Genomic DNA, 24,798 nt, shown 5'->3' with positions numbered 1-24,798 from the left:
TCGGGTCATGGAAAGGGGAAAGAAAAAGGAATAATATTACAAAAGCAAGCATCCATTTCGTTGGTCCGACCTGAGCCGCCTGAGCAGCTCAATAGTACTCGTACGTCTTCGCGCCTCGCCTCCCTTGAACAACAGTCAGTACGGTGGGCGCACAGCTTGCGCGCGTCTATCTGGAGTCCCAAAGAGGCAGTCAGTCTGCTGGGCATGGAGGCGTCCCGAGTCTGACCCCTCAAATTGCATCAGCCATCATCCTCATCCATGATGCATGTCTGTGGCTCTCGCTTGCCTCGAAAGCTGTTCAAGCCCAAGCATCCGGCATCAGTTGTTTATGGGCATTTCCCTAAAACTCTTGATTGCACTTCTGACTCTGCTATCAACGGACCTTTCGAATTCTCTCCACAACGGCGGACCGAACTTTTCCCATGTTAGGGATGAGGGGTTTTTCACTATCTCGGGAGGGCAACGCATCCATGGCCGATGCCTGAAGAAATTCTCTCTTATATAACCTCGTCGCTGCTCGTCGCCCATACGCCGCAGGCTGACAAGCTCGCGGAGCCCTCGTGAGGTGAGCAAGTATATGTATTGAGATTCTTCTTCGTCCATAGGCCGATGTGCAATGAGTTCAACGTGGTCTCCTCCTGAGTAAACGATGATGCTGTTTCCAGACTTCACGGCTTCAAAGCCGGGGGGCCAGGCAGATCCGCTGTTCGAGGCTCCCACTACTGCCACCAGAACATTCTTTGCGCCGCAAGCCAACTGTTCGTTTGACATCAAATCCACTATCATGTACGGGCTTTGTGGCTCGACATAAGGCTGGAGTGTAACTCGTCCTGTCGTTTCCTCCCATAGTTTGACGTGCTCTTTGCCTATGAACCGTACGGCCTTCTTCAGTTCCGATGGTGAAAAGGAAATGGTTTTATAGCATGCCTGGTGGAATCGTTCGTACGTCTGTTGGCACAATGTGCGAGCCGAGGGCTCATCTATAAAGAACACCTGACAAGCCAGCTCAAAGCATAGGAAGTCATGTTGCCACTTTAGTGTTTCTGCTGTCTTCTCGGCCAGGGTGAGCGTACGATTGACAGGCCTCAAGGCCACGGCGGTGCAGTAATCGACCTCGTCGATCAAAATTTCCAAATCGGCCAGTTGACGCACCCTCAGATCCTCGACCCAGGCTGTATGATCACTCCTCAATGCTGCGCAAGCAGCTGCCACGTATGCCTCGGTTTGAGTGGCCGACGGCATTTTGGGCCAAAGGCCGGAACCTGGGATGGCTCCCGAAGTATGTTGACGGTGATGGCGAATATTGATAATAGCTCTAGCGTAAGTCCAAAGCGACTCGGGCAGGTATGACTTCAATTCGCGGAGGGAACGTCGCGCCAAGCCCTTTCTTTCGGCTCTGAAGCAATCTGAGGTCTTCTTGCAGGCGCAAGCCAGCGCCAGCACGTCTTGAAGTCCGAGATGGTTCCACATGATCATACGAAACAACTCAGGAAGCAGATTTTCAAAGCCGCTGGCTGCCGGGCTCTGTATGGTCGACATGATGCGTCAAATTCACTGGGCAGTTGGTAGCCTAGTAATGGCCGACTGGGTTACTGGTATACTTGCTTCGGTTAGGTTATGTCTCCTGGCTCTGTTTTCCGGGGAGATGGTCATAGACCAGGTCGTGAAGAGTGCCCGGTATGTTAACCAGTCATGGACAGAGATATTACCTATTCACTACCGATCCACAAGTGTGGACGGCATAATGGCCTTAAATGCAGAAAAGAAACCACCTTGAGGGTGCGTTCATCGGCCACGGCTGAGGGCCTCGCTGATTCATTTGACTCAGCCGGGCAAAGCGCACGCCAGGACAGTACGTATGAACTTTACTTGGGTAGTCGAATGGATGGGTGTCTATATTGATCGTAGCCTGCAAAGCTCTTTCGCCTGCGTACCTAGCGTTGACCGACAAATACCGTCTTGATACTTATATGTGTGCCGGTATTTGCGGATAATATTGGCATCGGCACCTCTCCACAGTGTCAGGTCAATCAATGACTTTGGCACAAACAGGGCATCTTAGCTTGGTGTTTGCCAGAATGAGAAGAAGCTGGGGTCCCGAGCCACCGGTTCATCAGGGAATGCTGATGAGGTACGTACCTTTCCTTGCATCTCGGCGCAGACCCTTAAATTGTGGGGCCTGACAAGGTGTGCAAGGTGTGCTAGGTCAGACAATCCAGCGTCGCCGATTGGCCAGCAATCCCTGTCTTGGAGGAGACGGAACTTTAGCTAACGCGCCCCTCTTCTGCGTCCATCACGACGCCTATCAGAGTGGTGACGGCTTTCGATTTTTCGACGTCGCCCCTGCTGCCATCGTCATGGCCAACGTCTTTTGTTTGCGCAACATCCGCCACGCAATCTAAGGCCATGCGTCTTGCCCGCGCGACCACAAACATTATCAAATTTGCCGTGTAATGTAACTCCATCGGTCGAGACGATGGTTCAACTTGGAACCCATTTGATGAGGGGTTCGACTGCGAGCTTTGTCCGCATTGCCAGACATCACGCTTTTCGTCGTCTGGTATGGCGCTCTCAAGCTCGGTGGCAGTCTGCCGTCGCCGCAGGCAACCCGGCACCTAAGGCTACGGAGGAAGAGGAAAGGAGTCTGGCGAGTACGCGCATCTGCCTGCCTCATGGCTCTCCACATACTGACCACCGCAGTCTCGTCTCAATCACGTTTCAACGAAATCGGCGTCCAGCACCTCAGCGAGCACGTATTTAAGCAGATTTTTCCCGATGGAAATGCGCCGCCACCGAAAGAACTAGTGGACTTATCCAAAGACCATTTGCGACGACACGATCTTCTTGGTAAAAACACCGATAATAGCGAGCCCATTGCCTTCGATATCCCTGAACTACAAGGCCGAACGTTGGATGAGCACTTCCACAAGCTTGCTGTTGACTGTGCCGAACCTTACCTTTCCTACGCCAAACAGTTTGCGCGGTCGGCTCCGCCACCAAAACCGAGAAAATGGGTTCGCAGAAGCGGATGGACAAAATACTATTCCGACGGCAAAACGGAAGCTGTGGAAGCCCCGGACGAGTCGATGCTTTGTTTTGATACGGAGGTCATGTGGAAGGAGAGCTCATTTGCAGTCATGGCTTGTGCATCAAGTCCGACAGCCTGGTATGCGTGGCTATCGCCCTGGCTCCTGGGCGAATCCGAGTCCGATCGGCATCTGATTCCGCTCGGCGATCCGACGAAAGAGCGCGTGATTGTAGGACACAATATTGGATACGATCGAGCAAGGATACTGGAAGAATATGACATCAGGCAGACGCGAAACCAGTTCTTGGATACGATGTCGCTTCACGTTGCCGTCAACGGCATGTGTTCGCAGCAGAGGCCGACATGGATGAAGCACAAGAAGAACCGGGAAATGCGGGAGAAACTTACCAGCCAAACCGATGACGTACAGTTAGCGGAGCTGCTGAGCCACAGTGCCCGGCAGGAAGAGGCGGAACTATGGGTTGAGCGGAGTTCAGTGAACTCGTTGAGGGATGTTGCCAAGTTCCATCTCGACGTCACCATCGATAAGGCGATTCGAGATGATCTGGGCACCCATGATCGCGAGGAGATTTTGCAAAAGCTGGACAACCTGCTGGACTACTGCGCTGCCGATGTTGCCATCACTCACAGGGTTTATCAGATTGTATTTCCCAACTTTCTGGATACTTGCCCTCATCCCGTCAGTTTTGCGGCTTTACGTCATCTGGCATCCGTCATTCTGCCCGTCAACAAATCCTGGGATGCGTACATCGCCAATGCCGAAGCGACATATCGTGAACTCTCCGACGCAGTCCAGGAGCGTCTGATTGGGCTCACCGAAAAGGCTCTTGAAATCAAAGATGACCAGGAGAAATGGAGCAATGATCCATGGCTGAAGCAGCTGGACTGGTCTGGTCAGGAGATCAAAATGGTCAAAGGAAAGAAGAAAAACGATCCTCCCAGGCCTGCTGCGAGGCAGAAAAAGCCTGGTATGCCTCAGTGGTACAAAGACTTATTTGCGAAAAACGATGCTCCGATCAACCTGACGGTGCGAACCCGTGTCGCGCCTCTGCTACTGAAGATGTCATGGGACAACCACCCATTAGTTTGGTCGGAAAAGTACGGCTGGACTTTCAGGGTGACGAGAAACGAAGCACTCAATTATGAGAAGAAGCAAATGGTAAAGTGCGACTTTTCCGACTCAGAAAAAGACGCGGATTTGCGGAGAGACGGGGGAGCGTTCTTCAAGTTACCTCACAAAGACGGTCCCCTGGCCAGATGCACCAACCCCATGGCCAAGGGATACCTATCGTACTTTGAGAGCGGTACTTTATCATCTCAATACCCGTACGCAAAGCAAGCTTTGGAGATGAATGCGTCGTGTTCGTACTGGATCAGCGCTCGCGATCGTATTACGTCGCAAATGGTTGTTTACGAAGACGATGTTCCTGGGAAGGTTTCCCCCAACGGAGTGAAGTCTAAAGGGCCTGTCAGCAAGTCTCCCGAGGACGTTCAGGGCTTCATCCTACCTCAAGTAATTCCGATGGGAACCATTACGCGAAGAGCTGTGGAGAACACATGGCTCACAGCGAGCAACGCAAAGAAGAACAGAGTGGGTTCGGAGCTAAAGGCAATGGTCAAGGCACCACCGGGATACAGCTTCGTTGGCGCTGATGTTGATTCCGAGGAGTTGTGGATTGCCAGCCTGGTCGGAGACGCAACCTTTAAGCTCCACGGCGGCAATGCCATCGGATTCATGACCCTTGAGGGCACCAAAGCGGCCGGCACAGATCTCCACTCTCGGACGGCAAGCATTTTGGGCATCACGAGAAATGACGCAAAGGTTTTCAACTATGGCCGTATCTACGGCGCTGGGCTGAAGTTTGCCGGCCAGTTGCTCAGACAATTCAATCCCAATCTGACCGACAAGGAGACGAACGAGACTGCAGCCAAGTTGTACGTCAGGACGAAGGGAACGAAAACAACTAGATCAGTCCTGAGCAAGAGGCCATTCTGGCGTGGAGGAACGGAGTCCTTTGTGTTCAACAAGCTCGAAGAATTCGCCGCGCAGGAGCGGCCGCGGACGTTTGTCCTCGGTGCAGGGATTACAGAGGCCTTGATGCGTCGCTTCATCAACCAGAACGGCTACTTGACCTCACGTATCAACTGGGCCATTCAGTCTTCTGGCGTGGACTATCTCCACCTCCTCATCGTCAGCATGGACTACCTCACCCGCCGCTTCAATATCGAAGCCCGCCTAGCTATTACTGTCCATGACGAGATCAGATACCTCGTCAAGGACCATGATAGATACCGCGCCGCCATGGCTTTGCAGGTGGCAAACCTTTGGACGAGAGCCATGTTTGCCCAGCAGGTCGGCATCAACGACCTTCCGCAAGCATGTGCTTACTTTTCCGCCATCGACATTGACCACGTTCTCCGCAAGGAAGTGGACATGGACTGCGTAACGCCTTCCCACAAGGAGGCCATCCCACCTGGCGAAAGTCTCGACATCGCCGCCCTCCTCGCCAAGGGTGCCCAGGCCTGGCTGGACCCTGCGATCGTGCCCGACCCGTCCCATGCGCCGAAGCTCGAGGGCATCGCGTACACGCCCCGCACGCCCGTCATGGATACGCTTGAGGACTCGACATCCAGCGATCCATACTTCCTCAAGGCGCAGATTGTCAACACCGAGCAGGAGCTGAGCGAGGTGCTCAAGGAGAGGAGGTTGGCCGTCAAGGCACCCGTGGAGAAGAAGCCGCGCGTGACAAAGAAGAAGGAGCGCAGCGTCTTGCCGTATCAGTCGGATGCCCAGCTCATGCCTGTGGAGACGATGACGGTTTCGGACGCCCTGGGCAACAAGTTCACGAGGTTCGAGGGGAAGAACCGGTGGACCAACTGGCAGAAGGACAAGGGCCGCTGGTCCGGACCTAGCTCCAGGATCTAGTGTAAGATGTGGAGAGAGAAGAACTTGTGTATTATTTATCTTGCCTCGACGGCACCCCTTTTCTATATGTATCATCCGCTCTGGTGGCTTCAAAGGATTGGAATGAAAAGTTGGCATGGCGGGAGGTGCTTGGTTTGTGGGGTCAGGCGTACCTGTTGGGCCGGCGTTGATCGTGTTTTGATGATCGCAAGGCCTATGACAGTATGTGTATTCATGTACAGACGTGTAATATCAATGTATCGGGCGAGCTCAACTCGCGATGTCTTTATCGAAGCATCTTCTTCAGCTTTGTTGACTAGCTTCATGGCGGCAGTCGGTTTCGTCTTGTGATGTTGAATACTGCAAGTTCAATGGACTACTATCCATATCTAGTACGTGAGAATGCCAAGCGGAGACATGGTGGTGGCGACGGACAAGTAAGGGGTCGACAGTAGAGAGATCGAGCAAAAAGGAGGTACCATGGGGTCTGTCTCTCAACTCTGACACACTACGGCATTCAGGCATTTGGATGCCAGTCCACCAACCCCTAGGTCAAGTTAACTTTAAGTCTTAGTTATGCTCTCTGATCGAGGACCATCAAACTCCGATCACGAATAGGACCGTCTCGGTGTGTCAGTCTACAGTAAGAGAATCACGCCTTCACGTTTCCGCAAGATTTTTTTTATTTTAATTTTTCTTTCGGGTAGTAAATACACACTATTGATATTACAATTTACAGCAGAAAGCTTAACCAAACGCCCACTTTGTTTTGCAACCAACCGTCTACCAACAGGTCTGGTTCCGTTAGACCTCTGGATAGCCAATTTTTAACAACACCAACCAAGAATGATCTCCGACAAGAAAAAGCAGCAGCAGCAGTACCAAGACACCCATATGTAGGTTATCCGACCAGCGGGTCCAACCCCCCTTCAGTTCTTCTTGATCTTCAACACAATCCACGCGGCGATCCTGTACCCGGCAATGATGCCGATCATGATGCCGATGTTGCGCCCAAAGTGCTCCTCGGTGTATCCGTACGTGTCGAGGACGCCCTGCCCGGCAATCTTGCACTGGGCCTCGAGCGCGGTGCGGTACATGCACTGACACCCTTTCCCGCAGTCGTAGACGCGCTTGGCGAACTCGTTGTGCATCATGCCCTCGAAGACGTACTTCTGGTAGTCCCAGTAGTGGAAGACGTACTTGTAGAAGGAGTTGAGGATGGTGGGGCTGACCATGAAGCCGTTGACGGACATCCAGAGGCCGTTGGCGAAGGCGACGAGGGCGAGGCTGATGACGAAGGAAGGGAAGAGAGACGTAAAAAAGACGACGAGGGACTCAGCGGCGAGGAGGTCGAGGAAGAGCCACATTGTCCAGACGAAGAAGGCGTCGGCGGCGGGGCGGAAGTTGGAGAGCCAGTAGGAGATGACGGAGAAGATGAGGGCGATGAGGAAGAGGTAGGGCAGGCCGATGAGGAAGTTGGAGATGAGGAGGGCGGTGGCGCCGTAGAGGCCGTTGTGGTGCTCTTTGACGTACTGGGAGCGGTCTTCGAGGAAGGCGGGGACGTAGGCGACGGCCATGAAGGACATGAAGGCGCCGCCGAAGAACTGCAGCTTGTTAGTCGAGACCGGGCCTGGAAAAAGCGGTCGTCTAAAAGGACTTACGATTGCGTTGGTCAGGGGAATGATGGATTCCTGGCTGGTGGAGAGGCGGACCCAGACCGTGCCCATCATGATTGCAAGACCTGGACTTGTCAGAGAAAGATCGTAGTGAGGGAGAAGGGAAGCATACCGGTGTACATGGCAAACCGGATTCCGTACGCCACGACGTCACGGTAGCTCTTGATGAAGCTCCGGTGAAGCAGCGTGAGCACCAGGCTGGGCAGCCCGGGCTTCTTCTCCTCGTCGCTCAGCACGACGGGGTTGCTCTTCTGCTGCGCGTCGGCGATGGCCGTCTTCAGGTCGCGCGCGGAGCCCGACTCGCTCCAGGCCTCGTGCATCGCCTGCAGCCGCGCGGCGGCCTGGCGCTTGTCCTTGACGAAGTCGACGTTGACGAGCTCGAGAAGGTGCTCGGCCGGGTTGACCTGGACGGGCATGGGCATGCCCATGGACTCGTAGTACGGCACGACGCGGTCGACGCCGCCAAAGTAGTGCGTCTTGCCGCCCGAGAGGAGCATGAGCTTGTCGAAGAGGTTGAAGGTCGAGGTTGAGGGTTGGTGGATCGATGCGATGACGATGAGCTGGAAGTTTCACACACACCAGTCAGTTGTGATGGGAAGGGGCAAAGTTGCCAACATGAAAGTGGTACATACGTTGCTTCGTCGGGCGACCTTCTTGAGGTAGCTGATCACCTCGTAGCTGGCCGCAGAGTCCAGTCCGCTGGTAGGCTCGTCCAGGAACATGATCTTGGGGCTGGTGATGAGCTGGCTAGCGACGCCCACGCGCCTCTTCTGGCCTCCGGAGATGCCCTTGCGAATGGGCGTGCCGATGATGGTGTTGGCCTGGTCGTTGAGACCGAACGAGGCCAGCAGCCCGTCGATCCTGGCGAGACGCTCCCTGCGGGGGAGGGAGCTGGTGCTCGAGAGGCGCGAGGTGAAGAGCAGGGTCTCGCGGACGGTCAGGGATCCGATGAGGGCGTCTTCCTGCTCGACGAAGCAGGATATCTGGCGGAACTCGGAGCGGGACGGCTTGACGCCGTTGACCAGCACGGAGCCCTCGACACCGGAAGCATTGGTGGGACGTCCGGCGAGGACGTTAAGGAGGGTCGTCTTGCCGCAGCCCGAGGGTCCCATCAGGGCGCAAATTTCCCCTGGTGGTGTGGTGTTAGTGGTTCAACCGCCGCAAGACGAAAAATTGGTGATAAGCCCGTACCAGCCTCGACGAGCCCGTCAACACGATGGACGATGCTCTTGGGTTGCTTGGTCTCCCTGTCCTTGACGGTGACCTCGATGCCCTCCCACGAGATGTTCTGGACGGAGGTGTTTAGTAGATGGGCGTCCACTGCACCCATCATCTCCGCGTCATGGTGGTAGACGCCCTCGTCGTCGCTGCGCGTCATCTTGTTCCGTTCCTTCCTGGGCTCGTAGTAATCGCTGCTGTTACCGTCCATGTCTTCCAAAGTTTTCCTGGCAGGTTTGATTAAGAAATGCTGTGATGTATATAAGTACTCGAGAACAGAGAAACAGTCTTTCTTCTCCCGACGTCATATGAAAGATTAAAAGATAACAAAAGAGACTCGAGGGAATAGTACATCGATTATAACCCACCAAATGGGACAGGGGATAATGTTAATTATACATGGCTCCCAGGAACCGAACCGACTTCCGCCAAGCCAGAGATTACATGGCAGCCCGCGGGCCGGCAGCCTGCATGGCCACGTTCTGAGGCCGTTGTAATAGGCTTCAACGCTGGCACGCACTAGGAGACGTGGTAATCGGCGACCTACTGTGTTAACTTTTGACCTCTCAACAGAGCCGCCGAAACACAAAATACATGGTGCAGGAGCAGAATCAGGCAGACAGATAAGGTAGGGCAAAGGTAAGTCAGGTAGGTAGGCAAAGTAGGCTAGCTACTGCTGTGGTGTCTCATCCCGAGCCCACTCTCTCCATCTCCCTACCCTCTCGTACCGCCAAATCCGGCAAGAGGAGCATCGAATCCCTCGTCCGGGATGCTGTGCACCCACAACCTGCAACGAATCCCTGGCCTCTCAACGGATGAAGGGTACAAGAGAAAATCCCCGAATGATGTCCTACAGGCTGCGCCAGGGGAGGGAGGCGAGGTCGTCCTCCTTGGCGGCATGCCCGGACCACACACATACTGCCCCTGGTAGTGAGTGGTGGTGGTGGTGGATGTCGAGGGTTTGGGGGCGGCTCCCGATGGCCCGCACCGTCAGCAGCGATGTCACCCATTGTTTCCTCTGCATCTGTGATTGGCACTGCCGAGATCCGGCAGGGGGAGTGTTATTGATAGCCTGCCATTGCGTCCGTTGGAGTGGGCTACGGTACCCAATACTCAAGACCGTGTGTGTTGTGTGGGCGGGAATGCGCGTGGGGTGAGGTTCCTTTTGATCCCCGAGGTGAGCGGGCAAGTTCAGACGACATCGTGGCGATGGACGCCGAGAGGGTCGCCGCACCTCCCACGGGCCACCAGCCCCAGCCCCAGCCCCCGTGTCCGCTTACCCACATACAAAACCCCTGGTTCCCGGCCAGGCGGCGTCCCGCTGCTGCGGCACATGTAACGGTAAGATAGAAGATTGGATCAACAGCCGGGGACGTCTTCAATCAGCCCGTGATTGTGTTTTTTTTTCCTTCCGAATTTTGCGAAGCTGAACCGAAGTTCCTTGCAAGAGCGAACCGGGGCTAGCTTTGTTGGCGGATATTAGGGGACCCCGGGGATCGCCAAGATGCGCTGCCGTTGTACAACGCCGGCACTGGACTGCAGTGCCAGTGCCAAAGTAGCCTATTCGGGACGTCCGAATGATCACCACCTCTCACATCGCGAACGCTTGACAAATAATCGTCTTCGGAGATGGGACTGCGGCTGAAATTCAGAAAATGCGGCTAATGCAACGAAGGGGTTCACTGCGGCATGTCACCTGCCTTCTTGACAAGATCGTGACCCGCCTTTTGAAGGGTAGGTTGCATTGCTGTAGGGCTGCAAGGTAGTACGTAGCAATCCCCCGGATTGTGGCCCACGGGAACATCCTCAGATCACCACGTGGGGGACGCCCGGGAGATGCGCTCGCACGAGCTTCATCGATATGGCCAGGCATCTGCTTGGCAAAAACCGGTCCATCAAGGCCCCAGATTTAGTTTCGTTTCTCGCGAAGCTATCGAGCGCCGCGGCGGCGCCTCCACATCTGAGACTGCTCCCCGACAGCTAGTTCCCGTCGGCGTCCACACGTCTCGATGGCCGGGAGGTTAATCAGATCATTGAAAAACACAGCGATGGTCTGAAACAAGGTTGTCCAAATCAAAACAGACTGACAAATGAAGCCTGTGGCCACCCGTCAGGGGGGCCTTTTGTCATATTAAGCAAAGATGGAAGTATCTGAGCAGAGTTGTTACCGCCGTATCTGAGTCGTCCCAAGAATGGAGATTCGCCTCACAAGCCACGTCCTAGGCGCCCGCTTCAAGCCCGCATCCGTGTGGGCTGGTATATCCATAAAGAAATGACATATAGAAGAACATGACAGAAATTGTGCCACCCCTCCTTTTCGCGTCTATTGCGCCCCTGTAATTCGTCCTGATCGCTGCTGTTGAAAGAGATGGTTTGTACTGTCTCGGTGAACCGGCCGAGAATTGAATGTGCTGCCGAAGCCCCTCTTTCGCCACAATCAAGGCTCGAGGCTGTCGAGGTTAGGCATCGGGATGGACCCAAGCCCGGTCTCAATGTCGTGCATGATGGTCTCATCCGCAGCGATGCTGTTCATCACCTCCTCCTGCGTGAAGCCCTGCCAGTAAGATGGGTTGATCTGCGACGCCTTCTTTGTGCGGTAGATCTCCTGTGCGACCCCCTTGACCTGCCCCGAGGCGTTTTCTGCCGCCTTCCAGACCGCCGAGAGCTTGTTCAGAGCCCCAATGTTTAAGCGGATCTGTTGTCGCAATTCGTCATCGTCGTGTGGGATGAAGAACAATGCCCACTTGCTCAGGTGCACGATGGATGAGAGCGTGACGACGCAGGTGAAGAAATGAGTGTGTGAAAGCAGAGGCACCCGGTGCGTGATCATTTTGCTGATTTCGCCAGCCGAGGTGATGGTGTGGTTGGTGTGGGAGTTGAACAAGTCCCCGGATGGCACCGGCCTGTGCGGGGCACAGGACGTGACAGATCGCGCAGGCGACGAATCGAGCTGTGAGTGTGGTTGATGCAGCATGATGGATGTCCTGAGGGTAGGTTAGTCACTGGAGCCTCTTGCTGGTGGTCTTGGTATGCTTACGCATGGGTCATCATGTTTGCCTGGAAAATCATCTCGTCAGACTGAAGCTTCTGGTTCAGCGCGTCCTTCTTAGACGAAGGCAGATGGAGTCGCCAGTTTGTAAGGAGTGCCTCGATCCGCGCCAAGTTCTCGTCCTCTGGGCCGAAGATGGGCGGAACTCGCATGAACTTGCCCAAGTTTCGCCCAGCGAGAACGCGGTAGGAGAAGGAAGAAAATTCTCGCTCCTCTCCTGAGAAGTCCTGGTCCTCCAGTTCCGCAAGAGTCATTGAAGGGGGGATGTTCTGTAATATACCTTGTCAGCCTTTACTCGTGAGTATTCGCAGAAAACATCACTTACCCCTGACATGAACTGGTGCTCTTCGCACGGCAAAGCAGCATCAGCTGGGACGTCAAAGAGGAGGAAGTTCGTTTGGCGATGAACTCCAGCTACCATGCCATCGACCACAAACAAATCCCACCATGTCCTCCGCCAGCTCTCCTCCAGAATCGGGATGCCTCGGCCATACTGTGTAGCATATTCTCTGGTGTTCATTCCCTGCTCAATGGCAATACGCTCAGCTTCCCCCAGCAGAGCCCGGGCTTTTTCTTGTTGGCAACTTCCATCCAGGGCGACAATCAAGAGAATCAGAGCCTGCACGAAGAAACCGTCCTTGGTCGTTGTGGGATCCTGCACAAGCCGGAGTGCTTCATCCAAAAAGCCAGCGCGGGCGGGCCCGATTTCGAGAAAGAGGGACCCAACCCATCGAATGGCAGCCAAAAGAGGCTCCACGTTTGTATCGCGCATTATACGAAGAAGCCATTCTTTAGGGAGGGCGAATGGGTGGGAGGCATGGAAATGGTGGTAGAATGAGTCTAGACACCGTTCTGCGAGGGTCGGCACGGGCACTTGAGCAGGGACTCCATTTTGCTGTTGATTCAGTGCCAATTGGTTCGAATTGAAGCCAATCGCAGCACCGAAGGATCGGTATAGTTGCAGATTCGTCAGGTTCGGCGTTGCGCCAAAGGTCGTGCTCGGGGTGTCCGGGAGGACGACGCCGGGGTTGAACGGAGCCATTGTGTTCTGCATCGCGGCGGAGGTGCCATTGGCGCCAAGAAGCATCGGGCAGCTGTCGCCGACAGCACCAGCGACGGTAGATGTGGGGGACGAAGATCGCGCCCTCTTATTGGGATTAGCGGCAGTGTTCCTCCTCGGGCCCTTGTAGCCTCGACGGGAGGCGACATAGACGCATTCCGACTGCGAGCTTTGGCATCGCGAGCAAGGGTTCTGGCCATCACATTTGAGGTGCTTGCCTCTCTGTTGCAGAAGGAAGATTGGGGTCAGCGAGGGTTGGTTCGAAGGGGTACAGACTGTTCCGCCAATCGCAATGGACGACATGCGAATGGATGACTCGGCCAGCGGGGAGCAGAGAGGGGGACTAGAACTTACACATGCGAGACATGCAGCAGGAACAGCGACGACGGGTGCTTGGCCCTGGGTACTGGTCGCCGAGGAGGGTGCGTTGGGGGAGTCGCGGTCGCTGGGAGAGTTGGAGTCGGCGACCATGCTCATGTTGTTCGGCGACCCATTGCTGTGGACGCTGCCCGGAGGCGGTGGGACTTCGGGGGACAAGGAACTCTGCATTGAAATTGGGGATCGAACGGCCGATTGCCGCAGACCAGACCTTCAGGGTCGGAACCGACGACCGGGAATGTTCAGACTCGATTCGGAATCGGGCTCGCCCGTGATTGAAGTCGGGGTTGTTGCGACTTTTGCTTTGGAGCGGAGCTGAGCTGAACTGGCGATGGGTGGTTGCAGGAGGAAAAGTTGCTCGAGCTGGGGTATGTCCAGGCCAGGCAGACAGTATTTAACAGCACCTCATACGTGCCCCCTCAATTTTGCAGAACAGGTAGGTACGGTACCAAACATCCAACCTAAGCAAACAGCTTGAGTTGCTGTGCACGGTTATGATGGGCTGAACCCGTCCAAATACCCCCTCCACCCTGGACCGCTGGACAGGGGCCGACCAATGGTGTCAAGATGAGCCGAGTGGCTGAGGTTTGGCCGTGCGCCGCAACCTATACCGCGACCTTCTTTGTCAAGATTGCCGCGGGACGGATCCGGGTGTTATCAACGTGGCTTGCGCCCGATGGTGTCGTCGTTGTTGTTGGTGTGTTGGTGATGCGAGCTTTGTGAGCAAGGGTCCGAGACTCTCGGGGATGAGGAGCTGCCGTGGCTTGTGGGAGAAGTGGAGAACGATCTCGGGGACAGCGGCGTCTAAGCTGGTGAAAGAAGAGCCTAAGCGAGCAAACGGGCAAAGATGACGACGGCGTAACGTTGACAGGATGACTCGAGAGACCTCCATCATGGTCTCGCATGAGACGCGGCCGATGCTTTTAATACAATGATGGATCTATAAAGAAAGACGACGTCGCTATCAGCCACCTGCCAAGACCGAGCCCGATAATGACTCTTAATCGACAATAGCATAGCAAGGGCAGACCAGACGACGGTTCTCGGCCGGTGTAGTCGAAGGCGCGTCCATGTGCTCGATGCCAGGATGAAGCCACGGATATCGGAGCGTCCTAAACAAGCGTTGCCGACGGGTATGGCCTGGCATGGCAGTCGATTCCCCCCTCCCTCAGCCCTATACATAACGTACAACGGGCCAAAGCGCAAGGTAGGTAGGGAATCAGCCGGGGCGTTTCCACCCGCTCAATTGTGAGCAGCTTTAGAGTTCCTTGGTGCCACGCGGCAAGTCGGACGCTACATGAGCAGAGATGTACAAAAGACGAATTCAATACCGTCTTGTGCGGAACCTTGCTGCGTACGGCTTTGCGTGATTGGTCGGTACGAGTATCGCCAGCGTCAACCTGAATGCAGAGGTCGTTTCGACATCTGTGAGTTGATGGTGTAGGGCATTGAGCACCAGCGGACAATCAGACCGCCAAGCGATCTATCCAAAGCGACATACCGGGCCAAGCATGACAATGGAGGCGTGACGGTGTCGGGATGCCCCGGGCCCAAGTCATCGAAGAAGTCGAAACTCAGAGAACGAATGGGCGAATCGGTTCGCAACTCCAACCACCTCAAGCTGAGTTAATTTGCTCAAGTAAGCAGGGGCAGCTCAAAGCACGGTCCATGGGAGCCACCGCGCCTTCCTATCCGCTGCGTATCTCGCCTGAAAGAAACGGCTGTCACGGCTGTCGGTCATCACCGCCCAGACCTGTCAGGTCTCTGCACACACACGACACGACATTGGCATCGCACCTGTCAGGTACAAATAGCTATCGCCGATTGAGCTTGGTAGGATGCGCTTTGCCATGAAGCCATTCCCACCACCCGGCCATCGGTCCATCTCCGCATACAATCCGGACTCGGCCGGGAGAAACACGGCAGCAGCCGGACGGGGCACAGACCAAACCCATCGGCCATTCATGCACATTTGGGGCCCATCACCCCACGCCTGTTCTTCACCTTTCACGTGTCACGCCCATTGTTGGTTGATTCAACCTCACTTTTTGGACACGTACCTTTCGTGTCCCCCGGATCCGTCATCAAGCTGATGATGATGATGCAGCAGGGAAGCCCGATCGACTAAGCGCGTTCGTGCAGAGCAGAGGACGAATCTGGTCAGACATGCCGCGGCAGACATGCTCCATCGCAGGGCGATCTGACTCCAGCTTTGGTCACCTGACTTGGCTACCATCTTGACGAGCGTTTTTGTTCACCCTCTTGTTGTCTCTTCGCTCAGTAGCAAGCCAAGCCCGCGAATACGAGCGCCGTCTAGCCCCAGCTGGCGCCAAGTAGCCATGTCTGGCTCTGGATCGCCGTGGGACGAGAAAGGGGCGGGGTATGTCACAATCGGTCGACTCTAGTGAGCCTTTTAGGGCGTGATATCCAAGACATGAGTCTATTTCGAAGAGAACTCGGCGCCTCAGGGAGCTTCTCTCGTCTTGCCTTTCGTGTCATGTTCGACAGCAGCGCCAACATCCGCATCGATTTGTGAGGAGAGGATTGACCGCTCTCGTAGCAGGTCTCAGAAGTCACCATGGACCCTGTCTCCGCGGCGGGTTTGGCCATTGGCGTAGCATCCATTGGACTTCAGGTCTACACCAGCTGCGTACAAGGTGATACACTCCCTAATTATTGTCAAAAGAACGAGTCAGCTAACAAGACCCAGGCATACAATTGCTCATAACAGCAAGGAACTTCCCCGAAGACTGCAAGTTTCTCAACTTGAGGCTGCGTATGGAGCAACAAAGACTCTTTGCTTGGAGTGAGACGTCCGGACTTCTGGATCTTGACAACAACCAAAAAGACAAGATTCTCGAGTCCAACACCTTCATTTTGCATCGAACTACCGTTCTCGACCTTCTAGTGCAAGTCCAGTATCTCTTCAAGGAGTTTGAGGAGCACCAACGGTCTAACAAAAGACTTAAGCCTGCCACCGATCAGGATTCTGTACTTGAAAACCCGGAGAAGGATGCCGCATCGGCCAACTTTCCCTTGCCGGAAAAGCGGCGTAATTTCATCAAGCGAGCCATGTCAAAGCTCAAAGAGCAGTCCAAAGAGGGCCTCCTCATCTGGAGCTGGGTCTCGTTCGACAAGGCCGCCTTTGAGCTGTTGCTATCACGATTTTCAGCTCTCAATGACAATATGACCGATATCCTTGATGCTCGGCTGCAGGTTGAAATCCATCATACAGTCCAGGACACGAACCGAGGGGTCTTGCAGCTACATCACCGCATAGCTGACCTTGGGCGGCTTGTCATGGCTTTAAACGTAAAGCTGGACGCCACCATCCCACCGAACCTCTCTACCATGTCCATGAACCAACGGGCGGCCAATTCCGACGATTTGAAGCTGATATCCAGATTGGCAAAGTTCAAGGCCTTCAACGAGTCGATGGAGTCGGAAAAGCAGCAACTTGATGATGCGACGGCCATGCAGCTGGAGCTGGGAAAGCCTGGTCAACAAGACCGGCTGGTCCTGAAGCGGGAGGCGATCGATCTGGACGAGGGCCACGAGGACTTGGATCAACCCAGGTGTGAAGCAACCCTTCGTGGTCCTGACGGCGTCAGCAAAAGAGTCTGGATTGAATGGAAAGAATACGAACGTCAGACCAACACCGACGATTCTCTCCCGAAGCAAGTCATTATTGACAGAGTGGGCAAACTCGCCGCTCTTCTGAACCACAGCCCCAAGCCCGAGGCGTTTCGCACACTTCACTGTCTAGGCTTCTTCGACATGTCAGGATCAGAGCCTGTCGCGCCCGATGATGACGACAGCTTGAACCGGAAGCTGGGCCTCGTTTTCGAAAGGCCCCTTGATGGCGATGTACACGCGTCGCTGGCCCCCTCGTCACTTCGTGACCTGTTCGAAAACGAGAGAAAGCCTCGCGTGACCGATCGGATCAGGCTAGCTCACGCCATCAGCAGTTGCCTGTTGTACTTGCATGCCGTGAACTGGCTTCATAAGGGGCTGCGAAGTCACAACATTGTCTTTTTCCGGACCAAAGCCGGTCTAGTCGACTACACAAAGCCCTATCTGACCGGCTTCGACTACTCGCGTCCAGCTCGCAGCGACGAAGCGACGGACATTCCCGGAGACGACGCCGAGTACAATCTGTATCGGCATCCCCAGGTGCAGTTGATGAATCCGGCGGAGAGGGAACGCTTCCGCAAGACGTTTGACATCTACAGCCTCGGCGTTCTCTTCGTCGAGCTGGCGCACTGGAAGCCGGTGGACAAGGTTCTGAGGTTCGATATTTATCGCAAACCGAGTCTGGCGATGAGAGTAAGGGATGGCCTGCTCGTCGACGACGAGATGGCTGAGATCGGCGCGAGTCTGGGTGAGGTTTTCGAACAGGCGACAAAGAAATGCATCGCTGGCGGAGACCAGCTCGGACTGGGGGACGATGAGATCGAGACTGATGACCCGGTCGCAGCGAGGCTTTCGATGCGGTTTTACGAGGACGTTGTGAAGAAGCTAGGCGGGGTACGCGTGTGAAGTTAGTCACGGCACGACGCACGAAGGACTCAAACGGCAGCACGATAACCCATCGAAGGGACACTTACTTACCGTCGGTTGACTTGCCGTGGAGGATACTGCACACGACACGGCGGCGGTCGAGACAACGACACGGCGGTGGTTTGGTCGACACTGTCGCCCAATCAGGGCGAGGAGAAAATTTTCAAAGGTGCAGATAACACCGGCCTCCGTACGATCAATACCAATCTAGTTTTCGAGACATTGTGACGCGGGCGGACGTCTCTGCCTGAGAAAGCCGTTCTTGCGGTGGGAAAAAGGGGGGCGCAGCGGCCCCCGATAACTTCATTTCCCGGCGCGCGCAAAAGCGCAGCATTAGGCAACGAGGCAGCCGATTTTCTCTCCCACATCAAGACGCATCGCCAAAAACGCTTCGGCATCGTCAAAAAAAAAGTTGCTAGAATCTTCTTGATGGCGAGGCAGACTCGGCGGTGACCGGTTTCCTAATTCGGACGGATGCTGTCATCTGTTGGTTTCATGATGGCAACCCCTGAGCCGTCTTCATTCGTTAACAGACCGGCCGCACAGGAAAGACCACCCCCATCAGAGCAAGAAAACGGGTTGCATTTTAGAATACCGTCGGTCTTGGAATTCTGTGTATTTTCATGAGTCGTTCGTCGGCGCTTAACTGACAAGCTAGGGGGTAGCACGCGGTCACCCGACCAGCTTGTTCTTGGTCACAGAAACCGACATTACTGGCCAAGAGACGGGTTTTTACACTTTGAATTCAGCAACCCCCATATGCTCAGATTCTCTGTTCAGTAGCCAACTTGAAGATCCGGGCCACCGGTGGCGACTGTACTCTCAGCATACCGTCGGTCTTTTTGGCGAAGGCCCGCGGCCCTACGTTCAAGGGCTGGATTATCTTTCACTTTGCAACGGTTGGCTCGAAGCATAGATGTATTCGCGTTACCCGAGTGCTTGTTTTGAACACTCCGTGGAAAGAATTGTCGATCCCAGGTCCATGTGGCAGCCAAACTCAGCCGAACGCTGCACGCCAGTACGCTCGACTGCTCTGGAGGCCTGGAAAACATGCGGCCGCTCAAGAAGAGCTTCCCCAGTGCGGCCATCTTCGCACCGGCCAAGCAAGATCAAAATAGAAAGAGCGGTCAATAAGGCTGACTAGCTTTCATGGGCTTTCCGGCCTCGACTATTTGCGGCGCAAGGCGTCTTGGACCTTGAGGGCTAGAGGTAGACCACCAAGAAAAGGCATCACGAGGGTCAACGTGCCATGAGCTAGGACGCTTGCAACTGCATAGAACCCGTCCTGGATGCTTTCTAATCTCGGGGGCGGGAGGTTTTGCAATTCCAGCCGTTTCTTCTTCCCCTCCCTGATCTTAGCTCTGCATCATCATCACAAATGATTGGCATCACGAACGGCTTGGATCAGCGCAATCAGGGGCCGGGACGCCTGCCCCGGAGCAAGTACTTGCTCTGATAGCTCACATCCATGGTCTGCCCGGCCATCCCACAACTGGCATCCTGGTGGTGGTCAAGATATGGCCCGAGCAGCCTTCACCAAAGCAGTCTGCAAATGGGGTTCATCCTCCCCCTTGTCCAGGCGGTGGTTCGTGGTTGCTCCCAGGCGCTGTGGCTCGTAGCAGAGCTAGCGTAGACAGGCTGAGCTTTGCTCGGGGGCAACACTTTAGCAGCTGTCTCTGTACTGGTTCGCCTGCGGCGCCTATTGTGCTGAGAAAAGTACGTGATCAGAATGCGAGGCGGGAGTTGATCTGCTGTGCCCCTTGCGTTTCTTCTTTCCCCTTGTTCATCTTGCCGCCTGCCTCTCACACGACCAGCCCTCACCATCACCACTTCTGCTCAAGTTTGCCTTTCCTTGAGGTTCCGTATGGTCGTCCATGACGTTACTACTCCTTCCCTCGAGGATTCCATTCTATACCGCCTTCACGTATACGCTCAGTGAGATCATGTCTCTGGAGGTCGTGGGAAGTCTGCTCATTACCCTCGGGTGCTCGACAATGATAAAAGATATGGCGGGACGTTATGAAGTGAAATCCTATCTATGTTTTTGCTTTACTGCTTTTCCGATTGAAAGAACGGACCATCAAAATATCAAGCGCTTCGCCCCTTTTCTCGTTGCTTCCTAGCTTACAATTTCCCCTTTCCTCCTCGCCCTTCAAAACACAGCACCAGTCTCACAATCAGTACCATGTACTTCCCGACCTATCCTTACTCTACATCACACATCTTCTCTCGCCACAAGACCTCTTGCGACGCAACGTTTCCGGGGATATTTTAAGCCGAAGCGTTCTTCCGGCGGTGAGCACCGCAGCATTCGATGGAAATGTTGATGTGGATCAACCCCTGGGGGTCGCCGTCGTCCACACTCCCAGCCTCACTGGAAGACTCGCTGCCATGGTGGTCTTCAGCCTCTGCCAGAGGCGTAGCAGCGGCGCTTCGGCTGTTGGTGGCGGGCCCGGAGCTGCTAGCCTGAGACTGCTCTGCCCGGCCTGCTGAGGAGGCGCAGTCTTCTTCGTGGCGCCGGATGTCGTCGTCGTTGTTCTTTCCCATAACTTTCCCGCAGCAAGGCAGGTTCATTGTTTCTCCGTGAGCTTCAGGGATGTGGGCGCGAAGATTGTGTTCGTCGGAGCCGAGCACCCAGGGGCAGCTCGGCTGGGAGCACATGTTGGACCGCCGCATTGTACTGGCCGGCTGAGACATTGAAGCAGACGGGTATGCTTGGTTCAGACGGCGATGATGCTTGGAAAGGGGTTTATGAGGCTGCACCGAAATACTTGACAGCTTTAGATCTCTGGTTTTATTCAGGAGGCATCGAGAGGGCGCGCCGTCTTATTTATACTTGAAAAACAAGCACGCGATCTCTCCAGCTTCGCGATGAGAGTCTCACGGCAAAACACCCTGTCAGTTGATCTTGTCCGGCGTAATCTGTTCCTTGGTGGATATGCGTGAAGAGCACATACATCCGGTTGCCTTGTAATTCACACCGTTGAACCTGCAAGGTCAAGACTCATTGGGCAAGAATACACCAAACGTTCGATACTGGTCCTCCTTTCTTTTTCCAACGCAACTTCAAGATACATCAAAGGTTACATTCTGGGGTCAGTCATTGCTGCATATAACCCACCTGATACTAGGAAGTAGTGGGTTGACTATCCTGTTTCGAGTATCCGATTCTCACTTTAGCTGGAAGAGAAGACGACATGCGAAGGTGTTTTCCGACGCAAACGCTGTCAAATGAAAGTTAATGTACCGAGACTGTGGTTTAGCTCCTTTCTTCTTAGCTGACCTAGCCTTCCCATGTTGTCACAAATCAATTTGCGCCTGCTCCTTGACCAACCACAAGGCACCGATCAAATTGATATCTTCCACTAATGCCGGGTGTGTCCTCCTGTGCATGCGGGCAAGAGTTCTATGTTGCATTCCGCCTGCTCCCAGGTTGTCAAACATGGGGTCTGAGAAGCAGTAGATGGAAATCGAGGCGAGCATGGAAAAAGCATCCATGGTGTATCAGAAATTTCTTTGAATTGGTCCTACCATTGGTCATGATGCGAGAGTGACATATGTACTTTCTCCTGCACCTCACACGATACCCAATGGCAGCGGCAGCCTTCCATGCCCGGATGCCTTGTGTTGGACCGGAGTGCATTTATGGCCGTAAACTCCAGGACCCGACCTTGACAGTCCTCTATATATATTCATCCATCCATCCATCCATCCTCCCATCTATCCATCTATCCATCTATCCATCATCCCACCTATTCTCCCACCCATTCTCCCACCCATTCTCTCACCATTCCCCCTTCCACTTCGTATCTTTCACACGCCCTTTCAAGGCATCTGAACTGTCTCGCCCCCGAGTTTCCACCTGTCTGGAGGTGGGTTCTTTCGGCAATCAGCATCGACATATCTCTCGCGAATTCGCGATGAACGACCGTCAAAGCATAAGGAGAATCAATTCGCAGATTTTCCTGACCGAGCTTGGAAAAATTTTCTCGATTTCATGCCCAAGACGGTCAGATACCAACTGTCGCCTCGTGTTCTGGCAACCGACTCCGACGTGGCGTCGGGGCTGCAGCATCAGTCACCTTGGGCGGGCATGGCAGACGTGGAATCGTTCAATCTCGGATTTTGCCGACTAGAGAGACTGGTTCGCACCGTTGCATGGCTAGCCGTTTCGAGATGAGACCTGGGGAAAGGATTGACAGGTTCTCGCACGCCTGTCTCGGAGAACACAACCTCACAAGGAGAAGGCTGGAGCTGGATAAGAACCGTGAACCAACCGGTTTTCTGTCAGGATTGACAGTGGTGACAGGTTTCAGCCACTTGGCATTCGCTTTTCGTGAACGCACCTTGATGTAGGAACCGATCCGTCATTCTTTCTTTCCTTTTCTCATTCCCCGTAACTCGTGTTATCTCAACGTAGCCCCATCCATACATCCGTCCTTAGTGAGGATGTGACACCCAAAGCAGGGGGGCATGAGCTGCGCGGCCGTTATTACCAACTGATGTCCACTTTTGCCTTGCCGCTCGCCTCATTCTGATAGACAGTTGGCAGTTATTCCGGTCTTAATCTGCTGTTCTAGTGGTATGCACCCAGTGGTATGCACGTATCTCACAAATCACCGACCCCCCTTTCGTACTTTGTGAATCTTCCAAGGTGGTCTCATAGCACCATCAAGCGGTCTGTGTTCAAGATTTGCTGGAAGGTGTACCCAATGGCACTGTCTGTGAGGTGCTATCAGCCCCTGACTTGAACGGCTCACAGTCGTGCGGCACGAAGAAGAGGGCTAATACATGCAGGGTGAATAATGACATTGCAACTGAACTTGTGACGGATTACAGTGGCTTCCGACCGATCACATTTTGTGAGATGGTAATCATGTTGCATTCGAATTCTTGGTCGTATCCTCAGCCAGAATGTCGGCCAACAGTCACAAGCCAGACGGTTCGATGCCCTCGAATTCCCTTCTTTTCGTCGGATTGGCATAGTCGTTGCGGGGAGATGAATCCCCGTGAGACCCTGGAGTACTGTTGCCTCCGCGATTCACGCTGTGTACAAAGATGCCAGGGTACTTGAAGGGAAGGCAACCAACAGCGCACGTATACCCTGCATTCTGAGTCAACCTGGGCGACTTGAGGGCTCTCAAAATCACGTCCTGTCGTGCTTAGATAGGCGTACGCAGTGCTGTTGGTACCTGACAGGGGTCCTGGCTGAGTCCAACTCAAGGCGTTCTCCCCGAAGGCACCGAAAGCCAAAATGACCTGTGGAAGATTACAGAATGAAAATTTTTCTTGCTTCTGTTGGAGCGGCTGCGTTTTTGGCCTCCCGCCCCCTATTGACACTTGCTTGAATGCCACCCAGTCCGGCCAAGAGCGGCTTCCGGCTCCGACTTTTAACACTTTTTCCTCGTCATTAGGGGGGGTCTACCACATTGCTTATTGCAATGAAGAACTGCGGTCTCTCCTCACAGTGGTAGACGTCTTTTCAAATACCTGCTAGGCCGAACACCGTTGACTCCACCTACCACTCCTCAATGATGTGCAGTTTTGGACCGCCCTGATCAAGATTTCCGGCGGTTACTCTTGCGTCAGAAATGGGATGCAGACAAGCATCCCTGGACCCTGTAATAACGACCGGCGACGATGGCGCCACGTACGCTACCCTTGTAGCGCAGGCTCTCATAATTTTGCCAGATCTCTTGGATCTCGAATAGGCGGTGAAATATTCATTTGTCGGAGTCTGTTTGTCTCATGAGCGGAGGGCATGACCCATCAGGCACTGTCTGCGTAGAGGATATTTGTAAAGAATAGACTTGAGCACTGTCCCCGCGCGTTCTTGTTGAGAGGCCGGACCAAAGCGAATTTGCATTTGAGGTGGGCTTGGGAAACCGTGATTTAACACTCACATTGGGCAGGAAAGTCTTGTTCTGCCACACGTTTGATGTTGTAATGTAATGTATTATTGAAATACTTCTTCCGGTTGAGAAGAGTAGAAGTGAAAGCGTCTTAGTTGTTGTCCGTTCATGTCCATGTCCTCTGCATTTATTGCCCCCAATTTCAACCTTCCCTATTTTGGTAACTGTCTTCCCTATTCCTTACGCCCTGCACTCTATCCAATTCAAGACTCCATCGTGACTCCGCATTTATATCAACGTGCTCGTCCATCCGCAATACCCTCAGAGTGACGGAATAAAGGCGGGATTACATGTTGATGTTGTACACAATGCTGTTGTAGAAGTTGTTCTGGTAGCTGCGGCCAACATCAGAAGCCATGCCAGCACCCGCCTCTGTTTCGGGGGTGCTTCGGTTGCTCTCATCGCTGGCTTCCTCAATGCTCTCATTGATGACCTCAGGCTGTTCATTCAACCCTTCGAGGCCGCCATTGACTGACTCGCCAACTCCGGCTCCGTTGGCTCGGTTGTGCGGAGGCTGGTTGGGCTTCATCTCCAACCCCTGACGGTGGTGGCTGGCATTGTGAACTCGTAGAGATCTTCGAATGCCAGGCACAGGCCGCCACGAGCATCGGTCACAAACATCGTGAGAGGTTTGAGAGACCATGCTTAAACGGTAGATGTCGACTTGGATCTTGACAGGAGATAATTGAAGGCTGAAAGGAGGGCGTGACGAACGCTATGGGGGGCAAGAGGGAGATAGTTGTTCGATGAGATGTAGTCCTGCAGTTCAAGACCTTAGAATAAAACGTTGCGTCAGTAGACCCCTTTATACTCATGCGTTTGACACTCGGTACATATGGTTGTGATCTTTGTGGTGTCTTTTGGGCTCCCCGCTGATCAATGATCCAACCCCCCATGTCAAGGGCTGGCCGACCCAGAACCACATCAGGTCCGAAACACGTTCCCTCCAGGTGACAAAAAGCCGTCTTCGTCGTCAAGGTTTCCACAGCCG

General features: G+C 54.2%; 5 protein-coding genes across 5 annotated transcripts; 2 read left to right on the top strand and 3 right to left on the bottom strand.

The window, feature by feature from the left end:
• Positions 1–2,476: 2,476 nt before the first annotated feature.
• Positions 2,477–5,975, top strand: MIP1 (DNA-directed DNA polymerase gamma mip1; the record flags this gene model as incomplete). The annotated part of the gene is made up of 2 exons (XM_053175866.1): positions 2,477–2,651; positions 2,701–5,975. The coding sequence occupies 2 exons, from the start codon at positions 2,477–2,479 to the stop codon at positions 5,973–5,975; spliced, it is 3,450 nt and encodes a 1,149-aa protein (XP_053040295.1).
• Positions 5,976–6,883: 908 nt separating this feature from the next.
• Positions 6,884–9,059, bottom strand: COL26b_002959 (uncharacterized protein; the record flags this gene model as incomplete). The annotated part of the gene is made up of 5 exons (XM_053175865.1): positions 6,884–7,558; positions 7,616–7,695; positions 7,743–8,190; positions 8,263–8,759; positions 8,822–9,059. The coding sequence occupies 5 exons, from the start codon at positions 9,057–9,059 to the stop codon at positions 6,884–6,886; spliced, it is 1,938 nt and encodes a 645-aa protein (XP_053040294.1).
• A 2,226-nt stretch (positions 9,060–11,285) lies between these two features.
• COL26b_002958 (uncharacterized protein) lies at positions 11,286–13,506 on the bottom strand (the record flags this gene model as incomplete). The annotated part of the gene is made up of 4 exons (XM_053175864.1): positions 11,286–11,832; positions 11,886–12,166; positions 12,223–13,119; positions 13,312–13,506. 4 exons carry the CDS (start codon positions 13,504–13,506, stop codon positions 11,286–11,288), a joined length of 1,920 nt encoding a protein of 639 aa, XP_053040293.1.
• A 2,407-nt stretch (positions 13,507–15,913) lies between these two features.
• On the top strand, positions 15,914–17,874 carry COL26b_002957 (uncharacterized protein; the record flags this gene model as incomplete). The annotated part of the gene is made up of 2 exons (XM_053175863.1): positions 15,914–15,992; positions 16,067–17,874. 2 exons carry the CDS (start codon positions 15,914–15,916, stop codon positions 17,872–17,874), a joined length of 1,887 nt encoding a protein of 628 aa, XP_053040292.1.
• A 6,219-nt stretch (positions 17,875–24,093) lies between these two features.
• COL26b_002956 (uncharacterized protein) lies at positions 24,094–24,450 on the bottom strand (the record flags this gene model as incomplete). Its single annotated transcript, XM_053175862.1, has 1 exon — positions 24,094–24,450. The coding sequence occupies one exon, from the start codon at positions 24,448–24,450 to the stop codon at positions 24,094–24,096; it is 357 nt and encodes a 118-aa protein (XP_053040291.1).
• Positions 24,451–24,798: the final 348 nt, after the last annotated feature.

This window comes from Colletotrichum chrysophilum (assembly GCF_026319265.1).
Source record: "Colletotrichum chrysophilum strain AFK26 chromosome Unknown scaffold_15, whole genome shotgun sequence".
In the NCBI taxonomy this organism is placed as follows: domain Eukaryota; kingdom Fungi; phylum Ascomycota; class Sordariomycetes; order Glomerellales; family Glomerellaceae; genus Colletotrichum; species Colletotrichum chrysophilum.
Note: the sequence above shows the minus strand (reverse complement) of the source record. Positions and strands in the feature narration are given on the sequence as shown.